Raw genomic sequence first — 17,191 nt, 5'->3', positions numbered from 1 at the left:
TAAAAAAGCTGATCTCAGAAAACCATACTTTCAATAAGCAGATCTTGGACTTGAATCGTAAACTCGAGGTGGTGTTGAATAAAAACGAAACCCTTACTATTCAAAACTCCAAACTCAAAGAGCAACTGACGGCACAGGGGGGTCTGGCTAATGTTGGAAATCAAAAGGAACAAAAAATAATAAAAGAACCAGGGAAGAGGCGGGCCTGTCTCCGCCTTCTCAAGACGAAAACGAGCTGGCCTCGGAACCGGTTTACCCTAAAATAACAACAAAGAGGGAGCCAGTCTCCTCAACATCGTCAGCCTCAGAGCCTATCCAAAACTCCACCAAAAATCCCACTCCAAAATTAAAAAAAAATCCACTTTACATGCCCTGAAACAACCTTTCTTTAGCGGGAAAGGGGAGGAGCACTGATCCCATTCCAAATATTAACAAAGTCCCAAAAGTAGTGCTAAGGGACACCAAAAACTGGGCCACAAAATACAAAACATTTTGTGAAAGAAAAATCAACATAAAAGTAAAAGTGCAGAAAGATAGATTGGGATTAGCGCTCTTTCCCAAAACTCCTAACGACCACCGCGAACTAACAGGACTTCTCAAGGAGGAGGGAATGGAATTCCATTCTTTCATCCTTGAAGAGGACAGGAATCTGAACGTGATACTGAGAGGACTTGACCAAAACTTCAAGTTAGAAGAGGTCGGGGAGGAGCTGAGAGCGATGGGGTTTGAGCCGGAGGAACTGGGTTGCTTTAAAACCGGCCCAGGCCGACGAAGACCCACAGACCTCATCAGATTCCTCGTACCCAAAGAGCAAGAGAATGCGTTTGAGATTGATAACATTTTAAACATCAAACAAACAAACTATTGCAAACAGGAAGCAAATTGGGCAGTGTCATCGCTGCGAGGAATATGGTCACGTCCTGGGCAATTGCAACGCAAAGCCACGTTGCCACAAATGCAAGGGCGAACATTTCTACTCAGAATGTATAAAGAACAGAGCAGAATGTTGCAATTGCGGCGGTGACCACCCGTCGAGCTACTGGCGTTGCCCAAAAAATCCTAATATAAAAAACATAAACAACCAAAAAAAAAGCATCGCTGAGACCTTGAGAACGACCAACGCGGACTCTAATACCAGGAGGGCGGAGCCAAAGGATGGCAATACATCATCACACATGAATCGCCCCGAGCTATCAACCAAAAACACAAATCTCCTAAACCTCTTAAGTTTGTGCCTGACGGGATCCTAGAAAAGAAAATCGACAATCTAATGGCAAAACTTAAGAAATTAAACACCAACCCGGCGATCAAGCTATTGCTGGGAGTCGAGGCCTGGGTTCTCGCAGTGTCCGTTCGTTTCCTTCCTAACTCAAAGTGTTCAAATCCCAATTCCCATCCTTACAAACCACATAAAAATAAACCTCATACAAAACACAATCCAACCGCCAAAAACCTAAAATATTACCAAAAAAGCACCGTAAAGGACCGGTTATGTTCACACCTCCGCCCGACCTTTTCTCACCGCGGGCTGAGGGGGCGTGGTCTGCTCCGCAGGTTCGCGTCCAATAACATCCAGACCTCATAAATACAAGCAACCAAACCTTAACCCGACCAGTCGGTTCCTATTCTCAGAGTCCAAGCACCTAGATGCGACCCAGAATTATAAAAAGAAGGCGCCTAATCTCGGCAAAGGATCTATTCAAAAGACCGGCAAGAGCAGTACCAGCTAGTCCGGAAGTACAGTGTAAAACATCATGGGGGTCTTTCCAGCTCCTGCGTCTGTCAAGTGTTTCTTCATTTTCAATCAAATATTTTTTGAAGCAGGATGGTTCTTAGTGGTTCGATGCCTCTTGAAACTTCGGCTCCTTGAATATGAAATTGTAAACCGCTAGCCACGACCCAGCAGTGATGAGGATTTCGCCCTGAAGCCAAAAAAGCAGATATTTTCGCCGCCCCTTAGCCCCGTCAACCCACATCATGTCTTAAGCCCTATGTGTTAAACATAGGATTGAAATAACCTATCGCGGGCTCTCGCCCCCGAAAGAAGAACACCATGGAACTTGACCCGTAAGCTTACTAGTCTTTTTCTTTTCCTCTTTAATTGATCTTGACCATATTCTTTTGATTTCTTTGTCCTATGATTTAACATGAATTTATTATTTTATCACCTTCTCATTTTAATCTTTAAAACTTAAATTATATTTATTTTATAATTATGTAAATTAAAACAATTCAATGTTACGCTTTATTATGTAATGCTTCCGAAGTGATCACTGACGAATTCAGGTACCTTTAGGTTATAAACTTATGATATACAGGGTGTTTCCTAACTACGGTACGAAACTATACAGGGTGAATCGTTAGGTCGTTTTATGAAAAAAAGTTCCTATGAACGTATGTCGGGAGTTGCTTTATTTCTGAGATACAGGGCGATGAAGGTTCAAAAAAATAACGGTATTTTAAAAATACTATAACTATCCTTAAACCGATTTGGTGCAGTTATTTGAAGTTATAAGACGCTTATTAAGCTGTAACTAGATTGAAATTATTAGGTCCAGTGGCGTGTCAGTGGGCACAACATGCTTATTGAGAAAAAAACAAGGCCAGTAATTGTTTTGCAGCTTTTTATTAATTTTTGTATTTAAGCAACTAAAAATACAACTTTTTCGTATCTTATATTATCTTCATATCTGGCTTTGTTTTCGAAAAAAAAAAATTTTAATTATCTTTAACTCATTCTAAAAATTATCCATGGACGACAACATGAAATAAAAACCAATTAATTCGATAAACAATTTCGACCTTAAAGTAAATGAGCAAAATGCCCACCTTCTGATAAAATACACGACTGCAAACAATTTGTCATTGAGTGTCTGACACGCTCAAAAATACCTGGAGTATCCCTTATGATATTGCAATTGACAATTATCCGATTCCTCAAGCCATTCACATCTAGAACAGGAGTTTTATAAACAAGAGCCTTCAGATGGCCACATAATTCATATCAGGACTGCGAGCCGGCCAATTTTGAGGTCCTGCACGTCCAATCCAGCAATTAGGGTAGATGACGTCGAGATGCTGACAAGCAAGAACACTGAAATGAGCTGGAGCCCCGTCGTGCATAAACCACATGTTGACTCTTACTTGTAGGGGTACTTCTTCTAATAAAGTGGGTAAATGGTGTTGCAAGAAATCCGTGTAGGATTCACCTGTTAATCTTGCCGGTAAAAAACGTGGGCCAATTAGGTAGTCACCAATAATTCCTATCCAAACGTTCAGCGAAAATTGTTGCTGAAATAGAGTTTCTCTAATAACGTGGGGATTTTCGTCGGCCCAAAAATGATCATTGTGGAAGTTCATAATAGCATCTCTTGAAAAATTTGCCTCGTCCGTAAATAAAATATTTGGTAGGAAATTATTATTGTGTGCCATCGTATGAATCAACCACCTGCAAAACATTAATCTTGGATAAAAATCCCGAGGCAGTAGAGCTTGTACACACTATGGATGCAGGAGGTTTCTTTTTAGAACATTCCAAACAGTTTTTGAACTGACTTCAAGCTGCAGTGCAATCTTCCTGATACTATTGGAAGGATCTTCTTCTATCGCATCAAGTATAGCTTCTTCCAGTTCAGGCGTTGTTATAGTTTCTGGTCTTCCACCACCCATATTTTTATTAAAACCCCCAGTTTCACATAATCTTGCATGTAGTTTTCTAAATGTTTTGCACATGGAATTACTGTGTTAGGATATCTATCCTGGTAAATTCTTCGTGCTTCTTCCGCATTTCCATTTGCTAATCCATAAATAAAGTGCATGTTGGTAATTTCATGATTAGTAAAATTATTCATGATGGAGTAATGAATCACTGCTTATTGACAGCTGAATTTCACTTATAGCAATTCTATCACTGTCAGCTGGTCTCCAAAGGAGGTACTTGAATCGACTTGCCAATTATTTGTCATAAGAACCAATGTATTTGTTATTTGGTTGTATTTCAAAAATCTGATAATAAAAATCGTAGAAGTTGAATGTTTATTATCATAGTAGACAAGACACAAAAGACCAAAAAGTCGTGCATTGGAGGGTGGACATTTTGCTCATGTACTTTAAGGTCGAAATTGTTTATCGAATTTATTTGTTTTTTTTTTCATGTTGTCGTCCATGGATAATTTTTAGAATGAGTTAAAGATACTTTAAATTTTTTTTCTCGAAAACAAAGCCAGATATGAAGATAATAATATAAGATACGAAAAAGTTGTATTTTTAGTTGCTTAAATACAAAAATAAATAAAAAGCTGCAAAACAATTAATTATTGGCCTTGTTTTTTTCTCAACAATGAGCATGTGGTGCCCACTGACACGCCACTGGACCTAATAATTTCAATCTAGTTACAGCTAAATAAGCGTCTTATAACTTCAAATAACTGCACCAAATCGATTAAGGATAGTTATAGTATTTTTAAAATACCGTTATTTTTTTGAACCTTCATCGCCCTGTATCTCAGAAACAAAGCAACTCCCGACATACGTTCATAGGAACTTTTTTTCATAAAAAGACCTAAAGATTCACCCTGTATAGTTTCGTACCGTAGTTAGGAAACACCCTGTATATCTTTTATTTATTTTTGTTTACATTTTTAATACCATCATGTATATTTACTTTCCATGTAGATTTTGTTTGCCTTATAACTTTAATAAACACCCTATTAAGTAAGGTGTTTTACTACTGAGTGAGTGAGTGTGACTGAGACAACTGATCATACAGAGAACCCACGAAGTGGCTGCCGATGGGAACCTGATGGGTCTTTTTTTTACCACTTAAATTTAACAGGGTTTCTGGAACCTATCAGATCTAGGGAGTTGTTCTTGTTGTTTCAAACTTGAAGAAAACTAAAAACTTAAAAAATCAACACTGTCGAACAAACTCAACTCCCTAGTCCCTGTAAACCGGTTAGCCTTGCCGGACTATTATTTTTGTCATAACAAAATAGTGGAAAAATTAATTGAATTTTATTGTGGGAAAATATTGCAAAGAGATTGTTGAATAGATAAAATTCAATCTTCAAATGCGAAATGTTGCTACCTATATAACTTTTACATCCTAAAAACTCTTTTTTTTTAAGTTTGTTTCTTACCCCCAGCATAAGCATTAGTCCAATGCCTAGCAGTTAATTTAAACATTTCTATATTTTCTTTATATTGCCTAGCAACCACAGCATCTTGAGGATCATCTGGCTCTGCGGCGGATAAAAGGGCTTGTAAAGACAATAGCACTGTCCTAAGGGTCATTGCTGCAGCCCTAACAAATCAAAACCCTTTAAGTACGTAAGAGCTACTTAATTAATTATTATACTTACCATTGATCCTTCAATATGTCAAGGCAGATTGCTCCCGTTACTGAAGAGATATTTGGGTGCCAAATTCTTGTAATGAAACGCACCTAAATTTATTAAATACGCTTTATTAATTTAAAAGTATGCAAATGGTGTTTGGTACCTTGGGAGGATTAAATGGGTACGTCTCTGGAACTTTAATTTCTAAAACAAAGTTTCCACCCTCATACGGTGTATCTGGAGGCCCAGCAATTTCACCTCTTAATTCTGTGTAGTTGCTGTCTACAAGTTCTAGTTTGATTGCACATTTTGCTACCTACAAAGAATATCAGACACCAAATTATTTCAATGAGTAACTAAAGGTACTTCGGTCATCCTCCACTAAATTTATTTAAAAAAATATTAATCTGACATGTTTCGGACATATAACATGTCCATCATCTGGGATAACAAATTAATGGGTTCCGTCAATACATCCTACAGATCAAGTGCCTCAGACAAGGTTAAAACGACTACAAATTTATAAAAATGGCATATTAAGGATACATGAGAATATGAATTTACAAAAATTTATACCTTTTTTTTTTTTTTCCAAGTACCTTATTGTCGAAAATTTGGTACATGTACACGAATTTTATTGACAAAGCTTCAGAAAATAAATACAATCAAATCAGACTTTACAAAACAAATATAAAAAATTTATATAACATATAAAATGCCTAAAAAAAAAAAAATGCAAGAGAAAAATGTTACAAACAAAATCCTTATAAAACAAAATATATGCATGTAGACAAAGGTAGCAGAGATAAAGGGACACATAAAGGTATGTTCAAAATTAAAATTAACAGATTAAAAGCTTAGCATTTACTACACAACATCCTCAGCCTTAAAAAAGTCTTCAATCGAATAAAAGGCTTTTAGAAGCAAATATGACTTCAGTTTACAACGAAACTGGCGCAAAGACTGAACACTTCTTAATTCCACGCTAATGTGATTATAAATCATTAAACCGCGATATATAAATGAATCTTTGATAGATGTAAAATGAGGAATAGGAAGGGGAATATTATTAATCTGTCTGGTAGGATAACTGTGATGTCGGATTGGAAAACTGTTCTTATTTTTGAATATTAAACATGCAGTTTCCAAAATAAATAATGATGGTAGGGTCAAAATACGGCTCTCTTTGAAAAGATTACCACAATGCATTTTAGAATGGGCCTTAAATAAACTTCTGACAGCCCTCTTTTGCAGCACAAAAACAGACTGAAACAGATAATTTGAACATGCACCCCAAAATGGAAGAGCATACCTTAAATGCGACTCGAACAAAGCAAAGTACACATCACGAGCAACATCTCTCCCCAGTTCATGAACGGCTGCCCTAACAGAGAAGCAGCCAGAAGCAAGTTTTTTATTTAACTTTATTATATGGTCAGAAAACTTTAAATCTTTATCAATGACTAAACCAAGAAATGCAGAATGAGCTGCAACTGCCCAATAAGTCCAATTACCTGGAACTACCTATAACATATTTTTACAACTTTAATCAAGCAGATTTTGTGTCTATAAATAACTACTTTTCTACATACAACTGTATGTCTATAATTGTTAACGATAACTTAAATACCACTGTTGCAAACTTCTATTCTGTTGTTTATGATTGTTTGAATCTGTTTGTGCCAATTAAAAAACACTCTCCCAAGAAACATTATCCACCATGGTTTTCTAGAGAACTAAAAAGTCTAGTTATTCAGAAAAAAATAGCACATAGAAGGTACAGACAGTCAGGATCAAATACTGATTACTTAAGTTTTAGTGTTCTGCGCTCAGAATGCCGTTCATTATCTAGTGAATGCTACAGACATTACATTGAAAGAGCCGAAAATGCAATAGAGAACGATAGCAAGACCTTTTGGAAATTTGTAAGACTTCAGTCCAATCAAAGCGATTCTACCGTTCCATATGAGATGTTCCTTCATGATCTCAGGGCCGATACTGGTATTTCTATTGCAAATCTCTTTGCCACCCACTTTTTATCTGTATTTAACAAGAATACTAACCCTTCTAATGCCTCTGACGGTCTCAATACCTCATGTAAATTTAACCATATCAACCACGTGTTCCTTAGTGCTACTACAATTGAAACAGCATTAGCTAAACTGGACAGCAGAAAGGGAGCGGGTCCCGATGGAATTCCAAACAGGCTTTTGAAAGAATGCAGCCATTCCCTTTTCCTTCCATTTTTTCATATTTTCAATTTGTGCTTAACTTCTGGAACTTTTCCAGAGAACTGGAAGCTATCTCATGTATGTCCTATTTATAAATCTGGGAATAAGAGTGACATAACTAACTATCGTCCCATTAGTATCCTCTCTGCAATTCCTAAGCTGTTCGAGCACTGTGTAGAGGTGGTTCTATCTGGCACATTTCAGGAAATAATTAAAGATCAGCAGCATGGATTCACCAGAGGTCGTTCTGTGGATACAAACTTGTTTGTTTTTAGCAACTATATCTTCAAATCTTTTGCCGACGGTAATGAAACACATGCGATATACACAGACTTTAGTAAAGCCTTCGACAGGGTCAACCATAATATTCTTATCTCTCATATTTCAGATCTCGGCATCAGCGGATCTCTTTTACTTTGGATCAAGTCTTATCTGATGGATAGAGAGCAGCGTGTTAAAATTGGTGGTTTTTTGTCCAACCCATTTTTGACAACTTCAGGGGTCCCTCAGGGCTCCCATTTGGGACCATTGTTATTCAGTCTCTTTATCAATCACCTCGGCTCCCTACTGGAGTCTGAGTTTTTGCTCTTCGCTGATGATTTGAAAATTTTTCGGCGGATTTCCTCCTCTCAGGATCAGTTGGTGCTTCAGAGAGATATAAACAGAGTGTTTTCCTGGTGTAAGTCGAATGAAATGTCATTGAATGTTGGGAAATGTGGGTTTATGAGGTTTACTCGTTTAAGGGTCTCCCCTCCTTGTCAATATGTTATTGATGGTATCCCCTTGAAGGAGCTTGACTCAGTCAACGATTTGGATGTCTTTCTGGACCCGAGTCTTACTTTTTCCCACCACTTCGAAAATACTGTAAATAGAGCTAATAAACTGCTTGGTTTTATCAAAAGATCTTGCAAAGACTTTACTAATGTGTCAGCATTGAAGACACTATATATTTGCCTGGTGAGATCTCTTCTCGAATTCTCCAATATTGTTTGGTCACCTCATTTTCTGATTCACATTGAGAGGCTTGAAAATATCCAGCACAAGTTTATCAGGTTTGCCAGATATACTCTTATGAAGTCAGGCCTGGATCTTACCTGTTCAGAGACCATGTCCTACCTGAGCATAAACTCCTTATCAAGTAGAAGGCAGTTCTTTGATGTTTGCTTTGCGTTTAAGGTTCTGAATGGTATTGTTAGAAGTCCTGAATGTCAGGCGCTTCTCCACATTCCCTTTTGCAGAACATCCTATCTACTAAACAGTCCTATAAATAGAATAGCTTCTACAGTGAATAGATTTGCAAAAGATCTTGATTTTTTCAGTACATCTTTAAATAAATTTAAGTCGTCAGCTAGGGCAACTATCTTGGGATAGTGCCCTACTCCCACTCTTTGGATTATGTTTAGCACAGTATTGTTTATTAGTATTATAGTTTTTACTTAAGACTACTGTTAATTATTAATAAGTACTTGAAATGTTATATATGTTGATGAATAAATAAATAAATAAATTGTCTACCATGTCCAATGCGTTCTCACCAAAATCAAGACTCTCAGCTTGAAAATTGAAACCAATAATATGGGACTTTGACATATTTAAGCAAAGTTGATTGGAATTTTTTGGGCCATTGCTTTAATTTCAGGAGATCGGCTGCAACATCTCTGACAAGCTGCTTGGGATCTTTATTCGACCATAAAACCGTTGTGTCGTCAGCAAACAATGTAAAATGTCCACATATGCTAATAGTAATAAGATCATTAATGTATACAAGAAATAGAAGGGGACCAAGAACTGACCCCTGTGGAACACCACAATCCACAGACTCCCTACCAGAAAAGTCACCATTAAGGTACACAGACTGCTCGCGACCAGACAAATAGCACTCAAACCACTTCAGTGCAACACCCCTAACTCCATAAGCAGAAAGCTTCTGAAGCAGTATCCTATGACTCACACAATCAAAAGCCTTGGACAAGTCACAGAACACCGCCGCAGTCGCCTCTCTTCCATTAACACCCTGGAGAAGTTTGGACAAGAAATCAAACATAGCGTCAGAGGTGCTTTTCCCTGATAGAAAACCAAATTGTTCATCTCGAAGAACCCCTTCCCCCAGAAGAAACCTTAAAAGACGATCCTTCATAAGTCTTTCAATCAACTTAGATAAAGTAGACAAAATTGAAATCGGCCTATAGTTGGATGGACTAGAATCACCCCTATAAAGAGGCAAAATTTTTGCTAATTTTAGGCAAAGAGGAAATGTGCCCGATTGAAATGAAATATTAATAGCATCAGAAAGAGCCTGAATAGCACTCAAAGGAAGTTTTTCCAATAAATTCACTGAAATACCATCGTCACTAGATGCCCTTTTCTTTTTCATCGATCCTATAGTGCAAAAAATCTCCCTGGGAGTAGTGGGGCTGAGGTAAAATGAGTTTCCACTAGTGGTAGGTAAAAATTTGAGAGGGTCATAAGTGGAAGAGAGACCCTTTGTGAGGATATCAGCAACCGAACAAAAGTACTTATTCAATATGTCAGAATCAATCTGCACCTCTTGAGAGCCATTACTTCCGGACACAACCTCATTAACAATTGACCACCCTTCGCGTTGCTCATTGGAGGAATATTTCAAACGTTTGGAATAATAGAGTCTTTTCGCCTCACACACAACTTTCCGGTAAACTTTTCGATATCTCGAGAATAGCGACAATACAAAATTATTTATCGGGTAGAACTGAACCATCTGGTAAATTCACCATTTTTGCTGATGACACAACAGTGGCATGTGCCGAAGATACTCTTGAGACCGTGGAGAGGAAATTGAGAGTATTGCAAGGGGGAATTCAGGAATGGTTTAACATGAACCGATTGCATCTCAACGCAGACAAGACCAACAAAGTTATTTTTTCTCTGAGACCAGCTGACATATCAAAGGATTTTTCTGTTAAGTTTCTGGGAGTTTTATTGGATCCTCTACTTCACTGGCATTCCCACATTAATATTGTTGCCGGAAGGCTAAAAACATCTATATATGCCCTTCGTCGCCTAGGTGGATGTTTATCTGAATCTGGCTTAAGAACAGCCTATTTTGGCACCTTCCATCCCATAGCCACATATGCTATTCTAGTGTGGGGTCATGCCCCACAAACAAAAAGGTTGTTTTCACTACAAAGAAGGGCAATCAGAATTTTGGGTAGGCTGGGTTGCAGGGAGGATTGTAGATCTGTCTTCTCTATGAAGGGAATACTTACCCTACCTTCCGTATATATATTGGAAAATCTTTTATGGGTACACAGGAATAGGGATCGATATAAAGTACATGGTGATATACACAACTATGGTACTAGAAACACAAATAGGCTAGTTCCAATTTACCAACGCTTGACAAGGTGTCAGAGTGGTCCCGGATTTCTAGCTGTTAAGTTATATAACAAACTTCCTATCGACTATGTGGATTTAGATTTGGAACATTTTAAGAATAAAATAAAACAAATTCTAGTCTCTAATGCCTTCTATTCAAATGAAGAGTTTTTAAACTTCACATTCTATCTGTGATATTGAGTACCTACCTATATATTGCATTTTATTTAAGACATATTGTGATTGTGTATTATTCATAGTATGTATATCAATCATTGTGTTTTGGTTTTAATGAGTTTTATGTAGTGTTTTAGGAAAAATTTTCTTATCAATTTTTATAAACAGTCACCCTATTTTTTAACTTTGTAATGCTTGACTTGTGTGAATACTATTTTGTATATTGGCATTAATAAATTGATTGATTGATTGATTGATTGATTGATAGAATACCAAAAAATCTAAGATTACGACCGGAAATGCGAATACCAGGAGTTAACCATCTTTTCCAGTCCCTAAATCGATTTTTTAATGAAAGAGATGCGTGAAATGAAAAAGACCGACATCCAGCATCAAAAGACCGGAAGTTCCTTGTGCTGTAAATTCTACCCAAACCTCTGGATTTGCATCTTTTTCTGAATGGCACCTGAGCCAGGATGGCACTATGATCAGACAAAGCTGGATCAAATACATTACAAATTACATTCTCCTGTATATTGGAGGCAACATAGTCAATGGTTGTTGATGTGGTACCTGTTACACGCGTAGGGCTGTAAACATGCATAGAAATATTAAAAGAGGAAAACAAATTAATTAAATCCAATGTAGCCCTATTCTCCCCATCTTCAAAATCTATATTAAGATCGCCAGCAAGAATTATAGTATTTTTAGGAGAAAATTTTAAAAGGAATTGTTCAAGCCTATTTAAAAAAGTACTTATACTACTATTTGGGGAACGATACATACACACAATATAATAATTGGCTTTACCAGAATAAACAATTGAGAATTCAAACTCCTTTTCGACACTAAGATCATCAAAATCGCCAAGACCAACAAAGCCGTCGCAAAAACATTGATGCACAAAAGCCACAGTGCCACCATATCCAAGGCAAGCCCTACAGAATTTGGAAGCTACAGAGTAGCCAGGAAGGGAAATTGGTTCCTCATTTCTCAGCCAGTGCTCAGTAAGTAAGACAATGTTTGGAAAATTTAAACTGTCTAAAAGTATATACAAATCAGCAGATTTACCGCGCAGTGATTGAATATTCAAAAGCATAATAGAAATGCATGCGTTACAGTTGCCTACCCAAAAAAAGAAGAATTAACCAAGGCATCAGCTGAAGTAGAGTTAAGAGTAAGAGGAGAACTATCAGAGTTAGAGCCACTGGAATGCTTATCAAAATTAACATTAGATAATGGAACGGGGGAGAGTACAAAATTTCTTTTTAACGCATAACTAACAGTAACAAACAAAACCAGACGAACACAAAGAGCACTCTTACTAATTCTAAATTTATTATTTTGAGAGTTATTGCTGAAAATTCTTACTGAAGCCCTTTGGGACTTAAGAAATCTCTTACAAATAGATACCAGATGAAAATAATTAAACTTATTTGTATCATCGTAAGTTAAGCTTAAAGTTAAATTAGTGAATTTACTCAAAGAAAGTAAACCATAAAAGGAGTGACAGTCAAAATAAGTTGATCCTAAATCTAAGCAAACAATAATGTTATCCGTACTAACATAGTCAGTGGTTAATTCAAATATACGGTTTGCCATCTGGGATAAAGTATAGTTGGAGTGAACTTCACCGTGAATAGAATAGATCTTAGAGTCCAAAGAATGTGTCATCCCAGAGGCTACACCTCTTGCAGTCTGATCACCAAACACCAGGACCTGCTTTCTGCATACATTGACAGGATTACTTGACACAAAAAACTCTTTAACATCAGGTACTGTTAAATTCTTGGTACTAGAAGGATTGTATGTATATTATATGTATATGTATATTAATGGTGTAAATTGATTGTCTAGATCTTTTAAATCTAGTATGTCTGAATGTACCTATAAGAAGGAATCGGCATACTAATGTTGTGTGTACTACAAATTATGGCAAAAATAACCCTATTACAAGAAAGAAAGAAAGAAAGAAAGAAAGAAAATGTGCTATATTACATAAGACAACAAAATCTTGTGTACAAGCATCCTAAAAACTAAAAAATTCCAAATTCACTTTAAATTTCAAATTTCAAACAAACATAACATCTAAAACACTTTACCATAAAATTTACACACATTACCAAAATTAATCATAACAAAACAGATTGAGAAAAAAAAAGCATCTTTTTGATAAATTTCATTAAAAAATAAGTAAAGCTGTCAATAAAACAGAATTTAGAAGAAGTAAATTAAATTATTTAACAGGAAACAAAACTAAAACACTAAAATGATGTCAGAGCACAGGTTAAAAGGTATCATTAAAAAAATCGTCAAGGCTATAATATGCCCTGGATAATAAAAGTGATTTTAATTCCTTTTTGAATCTCTTAACTTCTAAAATTTGTCTGATACATAGAGGAACATGGTTGTAAATTTTTTTGCTAAGGTATATAAGTGAGTTCTTGGTGAGGGAGGATGTAGGGATTGGTAAGGGAAAATCGTTAACCTGGCGAGTCATATGACCAGTGTTAGAGGGAGGTTTAGGACATTATTTATTATTATTAGCAAGTAAAAACTATAATACTAATAAACAATACTGTGCTAAACATAATCCAAAGAGTGGAAGTAGGGCACTATCCCAAGATAGTTGCCCTAGCTGACGACTTAAATTTATTTAAAGATGTACTGAAAAAATCAAGATCTTTTGCAAATCTATTCACTGTAGAAGCTATTCTATTTATAGGACTGTTTAGTAGATAGGATGTTCTGCAAAAGGGAATGTGGAGAAGCGCCTGACATTCAGGACTTCTAACAATACCATTCAGAACCTTAAACGCAAAGCAAACATCAAAGAACTGCCTTCTACTTGATAAGGAGTTTATGCTCAGGTAGGACATGGTCTCTGAACAGGTAAGATCCAGGCCTGACTTCATAAGAGTATATCTGGCAAACCTGATAAACTTGTGCTGGATATTTTCAAGCCTCTCAATGTGAATCAGAAAATGAGGTGACCAAACAATATTGGAGAATTCGAGAAGAGATCTCACCAGGCAAATATATAGTGTCTTCAATGCTGACACATTAGTAAAGTCTTTGCAAGATCTTTTGATAAAACCAAGCAATTTATTAGCTCTATTTACAGTATTTTCGAAGTGGTGGGAAAAAGTAAGACTCGGGTCCAGAAAGACATCCAAATCGTTGACTGAGTCAAGCTCCTTCAAGGGGATACCATCAATAACATATTGACAAGGAGGGGAGACCCTTAAACGAGTAAACCTCATAAACCCACATTTCCCAACATTCAATGACATTTCATTCGACTTACACCAGGAAAACACTCTGTTTATATCTCTCTGAAGCACCAACTGATCCTGAGAGGAGGAAATCCGCCGAAAAATTTTCAAATCATCAGCGAAGAGCAAAAACTCAGACTCCAGTAGGGAGCCGAGGTGATTGATAAAGAGACTGAATAACAATGGTCCCAAATGGGAGCCCTGAGGGACCCCTGAAGTTGTCAAAAATGGGTTGGACAAAAAACCACCAATTTTAACACGCTGCTCTCTATCCATCAGATAAGACTTGATCCAAAGTAAAAGAGATCCGCTGATGCCGAGATCTGAAATATGAGAGATAAGAATATTATGGTTGACCCTGTCGAAGGTTTTACTAAAGTCCGTATATATCGCATGTGTTTCATTACCGTCGGCAAAAGATTTGAAGATATAGTTGCTAAAAACAAACAAGTTTGTATCCACAGAACGACCTCTGGTGAATCCATGCTGCTGATCTCCAATTATTTCCTGAAATGTGCCAGATAGAACCACCTCTACACAGTGCTCGAACAGCTTAGGAATTGCAGAGAGGATACTAATGGGACGATAGTTAGTTAAGTCACTCTTATTCCCAGATTTATAAATAGGACATACATGAGATAGCTTCCAGTTCTCTGGAAAAGTTCCAGAAGTTAGGGACAAATTGAAAATATGAAAAAGTGGAAGAAAAAGGGAATGGCTGCATTCTTTCAAAAGCCTGTTTGGAATTCCATCGGGACCCGCTCCCTTTCTGCTGTCCAGTTTAGCTAATGCTGTTTCAATTGTAGTAGCACTAAGGAACACGTGGTTGATATGGTTAAATTTACATGAGGTATCGAGACCGTCAGAGGCATTGGAAGGGTTAGTATTCTTGTTAAATACAGATAAAAAGTGGGTGGCAAAGAGATTTGCAATAGAAATACCAGTATTGGCCCTGAGATCATGAAGGAACATCTCATCTGGAACGGTAGAATCGCTTTGATTGGACTGAAGTCTTACGAATTTCCAAAAGGTCTTGCTATCGTTCTCTATTGCATTTTTGGCTCTTTCAATGTAATGTCTGTAGCATTCACTAGATAATGAACGGCATTCTGAGCGCAGAACACTAAAACTTAAGTAATCAGTATTTGATCCTGACTGTCTGTACCTTCTATGTGCTATTTTTTTCTGAATAACTAGACTTTTTAGTTCTCTAGAAAACCATGGTGGATAATGTTTCTTGGGAGAGTGTTTTTTTATTGGCACAAACAGATTCAAACAATCATAAACAACAGAATAGAAGTTTGCAACAGTGGTATTTAAGTTATCGTTAACAATTATAGACATCCAGTTGTATGTAGAAAAGTAGTTATTTATAGACACAAAATCTGCTTGATTAAAGTTGTAAAAATATGTTGTAGGTAGTTCCAGGTAATTGGACTTACTATTGGGTAGTTGCAGCTCAAGAGCAAGATGGTAAGGATCTGACCCGACTAAACCATTACATTTAGTTGTTAAAGTTGAATGAAAAGTTGTAAAGCAAAGGTCAAGAATTGTTCCATGATCATTAACCACTGCATTGAGCTGCATTAAACCTAGAAAAGTGAATGTGTCACATAAAAGGTTTTCTTTATCAGATGTAACATTATTTGGGGTTAAGCCATAATGATCATCGCTAGGTAACCATGAAATATTAGAAAGGTTAAAGTCACCAACAATAAGAAGTTAAGAACATTATTAAAGCTCTCGCAAGCTTTGGTAACAGAGGCACAATGCGCTGCATACACAGATAAATCCATGGATGGAGGAACATAAATGCAGCCAATGCAATAATCCTCGCCATCACCAAGACGCACAGAGATCCAGATTTCTTCAAGTGAATTGTCAGCGGTTGGCAAACGATGGGATTTTAGGGTGTTGCTCACTGCTAGGAGCACTCTACTTTTTGAACTGTTACTAGTGTTGCGGTCCGTTCTATACACACAGTAGTTGGAGCTAAGGAATTCACCGTCGTTGACTGTAGGATCCAGCCAAGTTTCAGTTAGGGCAAGAATGTGGTAGTCTTCTGCTTGGGCCGCACAGAGAAATCCCTTTAGTTTAGTTTTTAAGCCCCTCACGTTCTGATAAAAGAACGATACATCGTCTACTGTGGGCGCTGAGACAGTGTTGGGTCTAACTGAAAATTCGCCCCTCGGCCCTGAGTGCGCCTGGCCAGAGGTTCGGGTCAAGTAGTCTCTTCAGTAGGGACTCTTTTACCCCTATCCTAAAGGATACAACATCCTCATTCTTATCCAATATGGCACATTTAACATCTGAGATGTTTAGTTGCTTCTCAAGGTAATTTAGAATCTGCTGATCAGTAGTGTCCGGATTGCATCTGCCCAAATACAACCACTGACGTCTATCAGCTGCAGATAGTGAAGAAGCTTCAGAAGAAGTCCCAATGATGACTGTTTGTCTGCCAGGGTTAGTTCGATGGATTGATTGTGGTGTCGACCTATTCTGTGATTTTGCTTCAGAATTGGCGCCAGCCATTGAAGAGCTACTAGGCCTTGATCTGATTGGATCAACCCTTTTTGCGTAGGTATGGGCTACTGTTTCTGTTTCTATCGGCAAAGACACAGTATTGTCCGGAGACAAAGATGTTAGAGAAGTTATATTAGTTATATTAGTTGGGGGGCAGGATGACTTTGATGGAATAAGATCCTTGAGCATGTTTAAATCCTCTTCCAGTGTTGTCAACCTGGCCTCTAGCGCTTCATTTTTTGCTTGTAGTAGTTTTAACAATTCAGAATCACTGTTTGAGGCGGAAACGCTCTTT

At 37.2% G+C, this 17,191-nt stretch overlaps 1 protein-coding gene and 1 long non-coding RNA gene across 3 annotated transcripts in view; one reads left to right on the top strand and one right to left on the bottom strand.

The window, feature by feature from the left end:
- LOC126739962 (ubiquitin-conjugating enzyme E2-22 kDa) overlaps positions 1-17,191 on the bottom strand; it is a 33,966-nt gene that overhangs the window by 13,983 nt on the left and 2,792 nt on the right. For both annotated transcript variants that reach the window (XM_050445801.1, XM_050445802.1), the window contains exons 2-4: positions 5,500-5,652; positions 5,361-5,443; positions 5,139-5,302 (exon numbers count right to left, since the gene is read on the bottom strand). In XM_050445801.1, the coding sequence (XP_050301758.1) occupies positions 5,139-5,302; positions 5,361-5,443; positions 5,500-5,652 (400 nt within the window). The remainder of the gene's footprint in view (positions 1-5,138; positions 5,303-5,360; positions 5,444-5,499; positions 5,653-17,191) is intronic.
- Positions 13,106-17,191, top strand: part of LOC126739969 (uncharacterized) — a 122,803-nt gene continuing 118,717 nt past the window's right edge. The window contains exon 1 of the long non-coding RNA XR_007661752.1: positions 13,106-13,618. This is a non-coding gene — a long non-coding RNA (uncharacterized LOC126739969). The remainder of the gene's footprint in view (positions 13,619-17,191) is intronic.

The sequence above is a fragment of the Anthonomus grandis genome, chromosome 8 (assembly GCF_022605725.1).
Source record: "Anthonomus grandis grandis chromosome 8, icAntGran1.3, whole genome shotgun sequence".
NCBI classification, from domain to species: Eukaryota; Metazoa; Arthropoda; class Insecta; order Coleoptera; family Curculionidae; genus Anthonomus; species Anthonomus grandis.
This window is presented reverse-complemented; position numbering and strand designations above follow the sequence as displayed.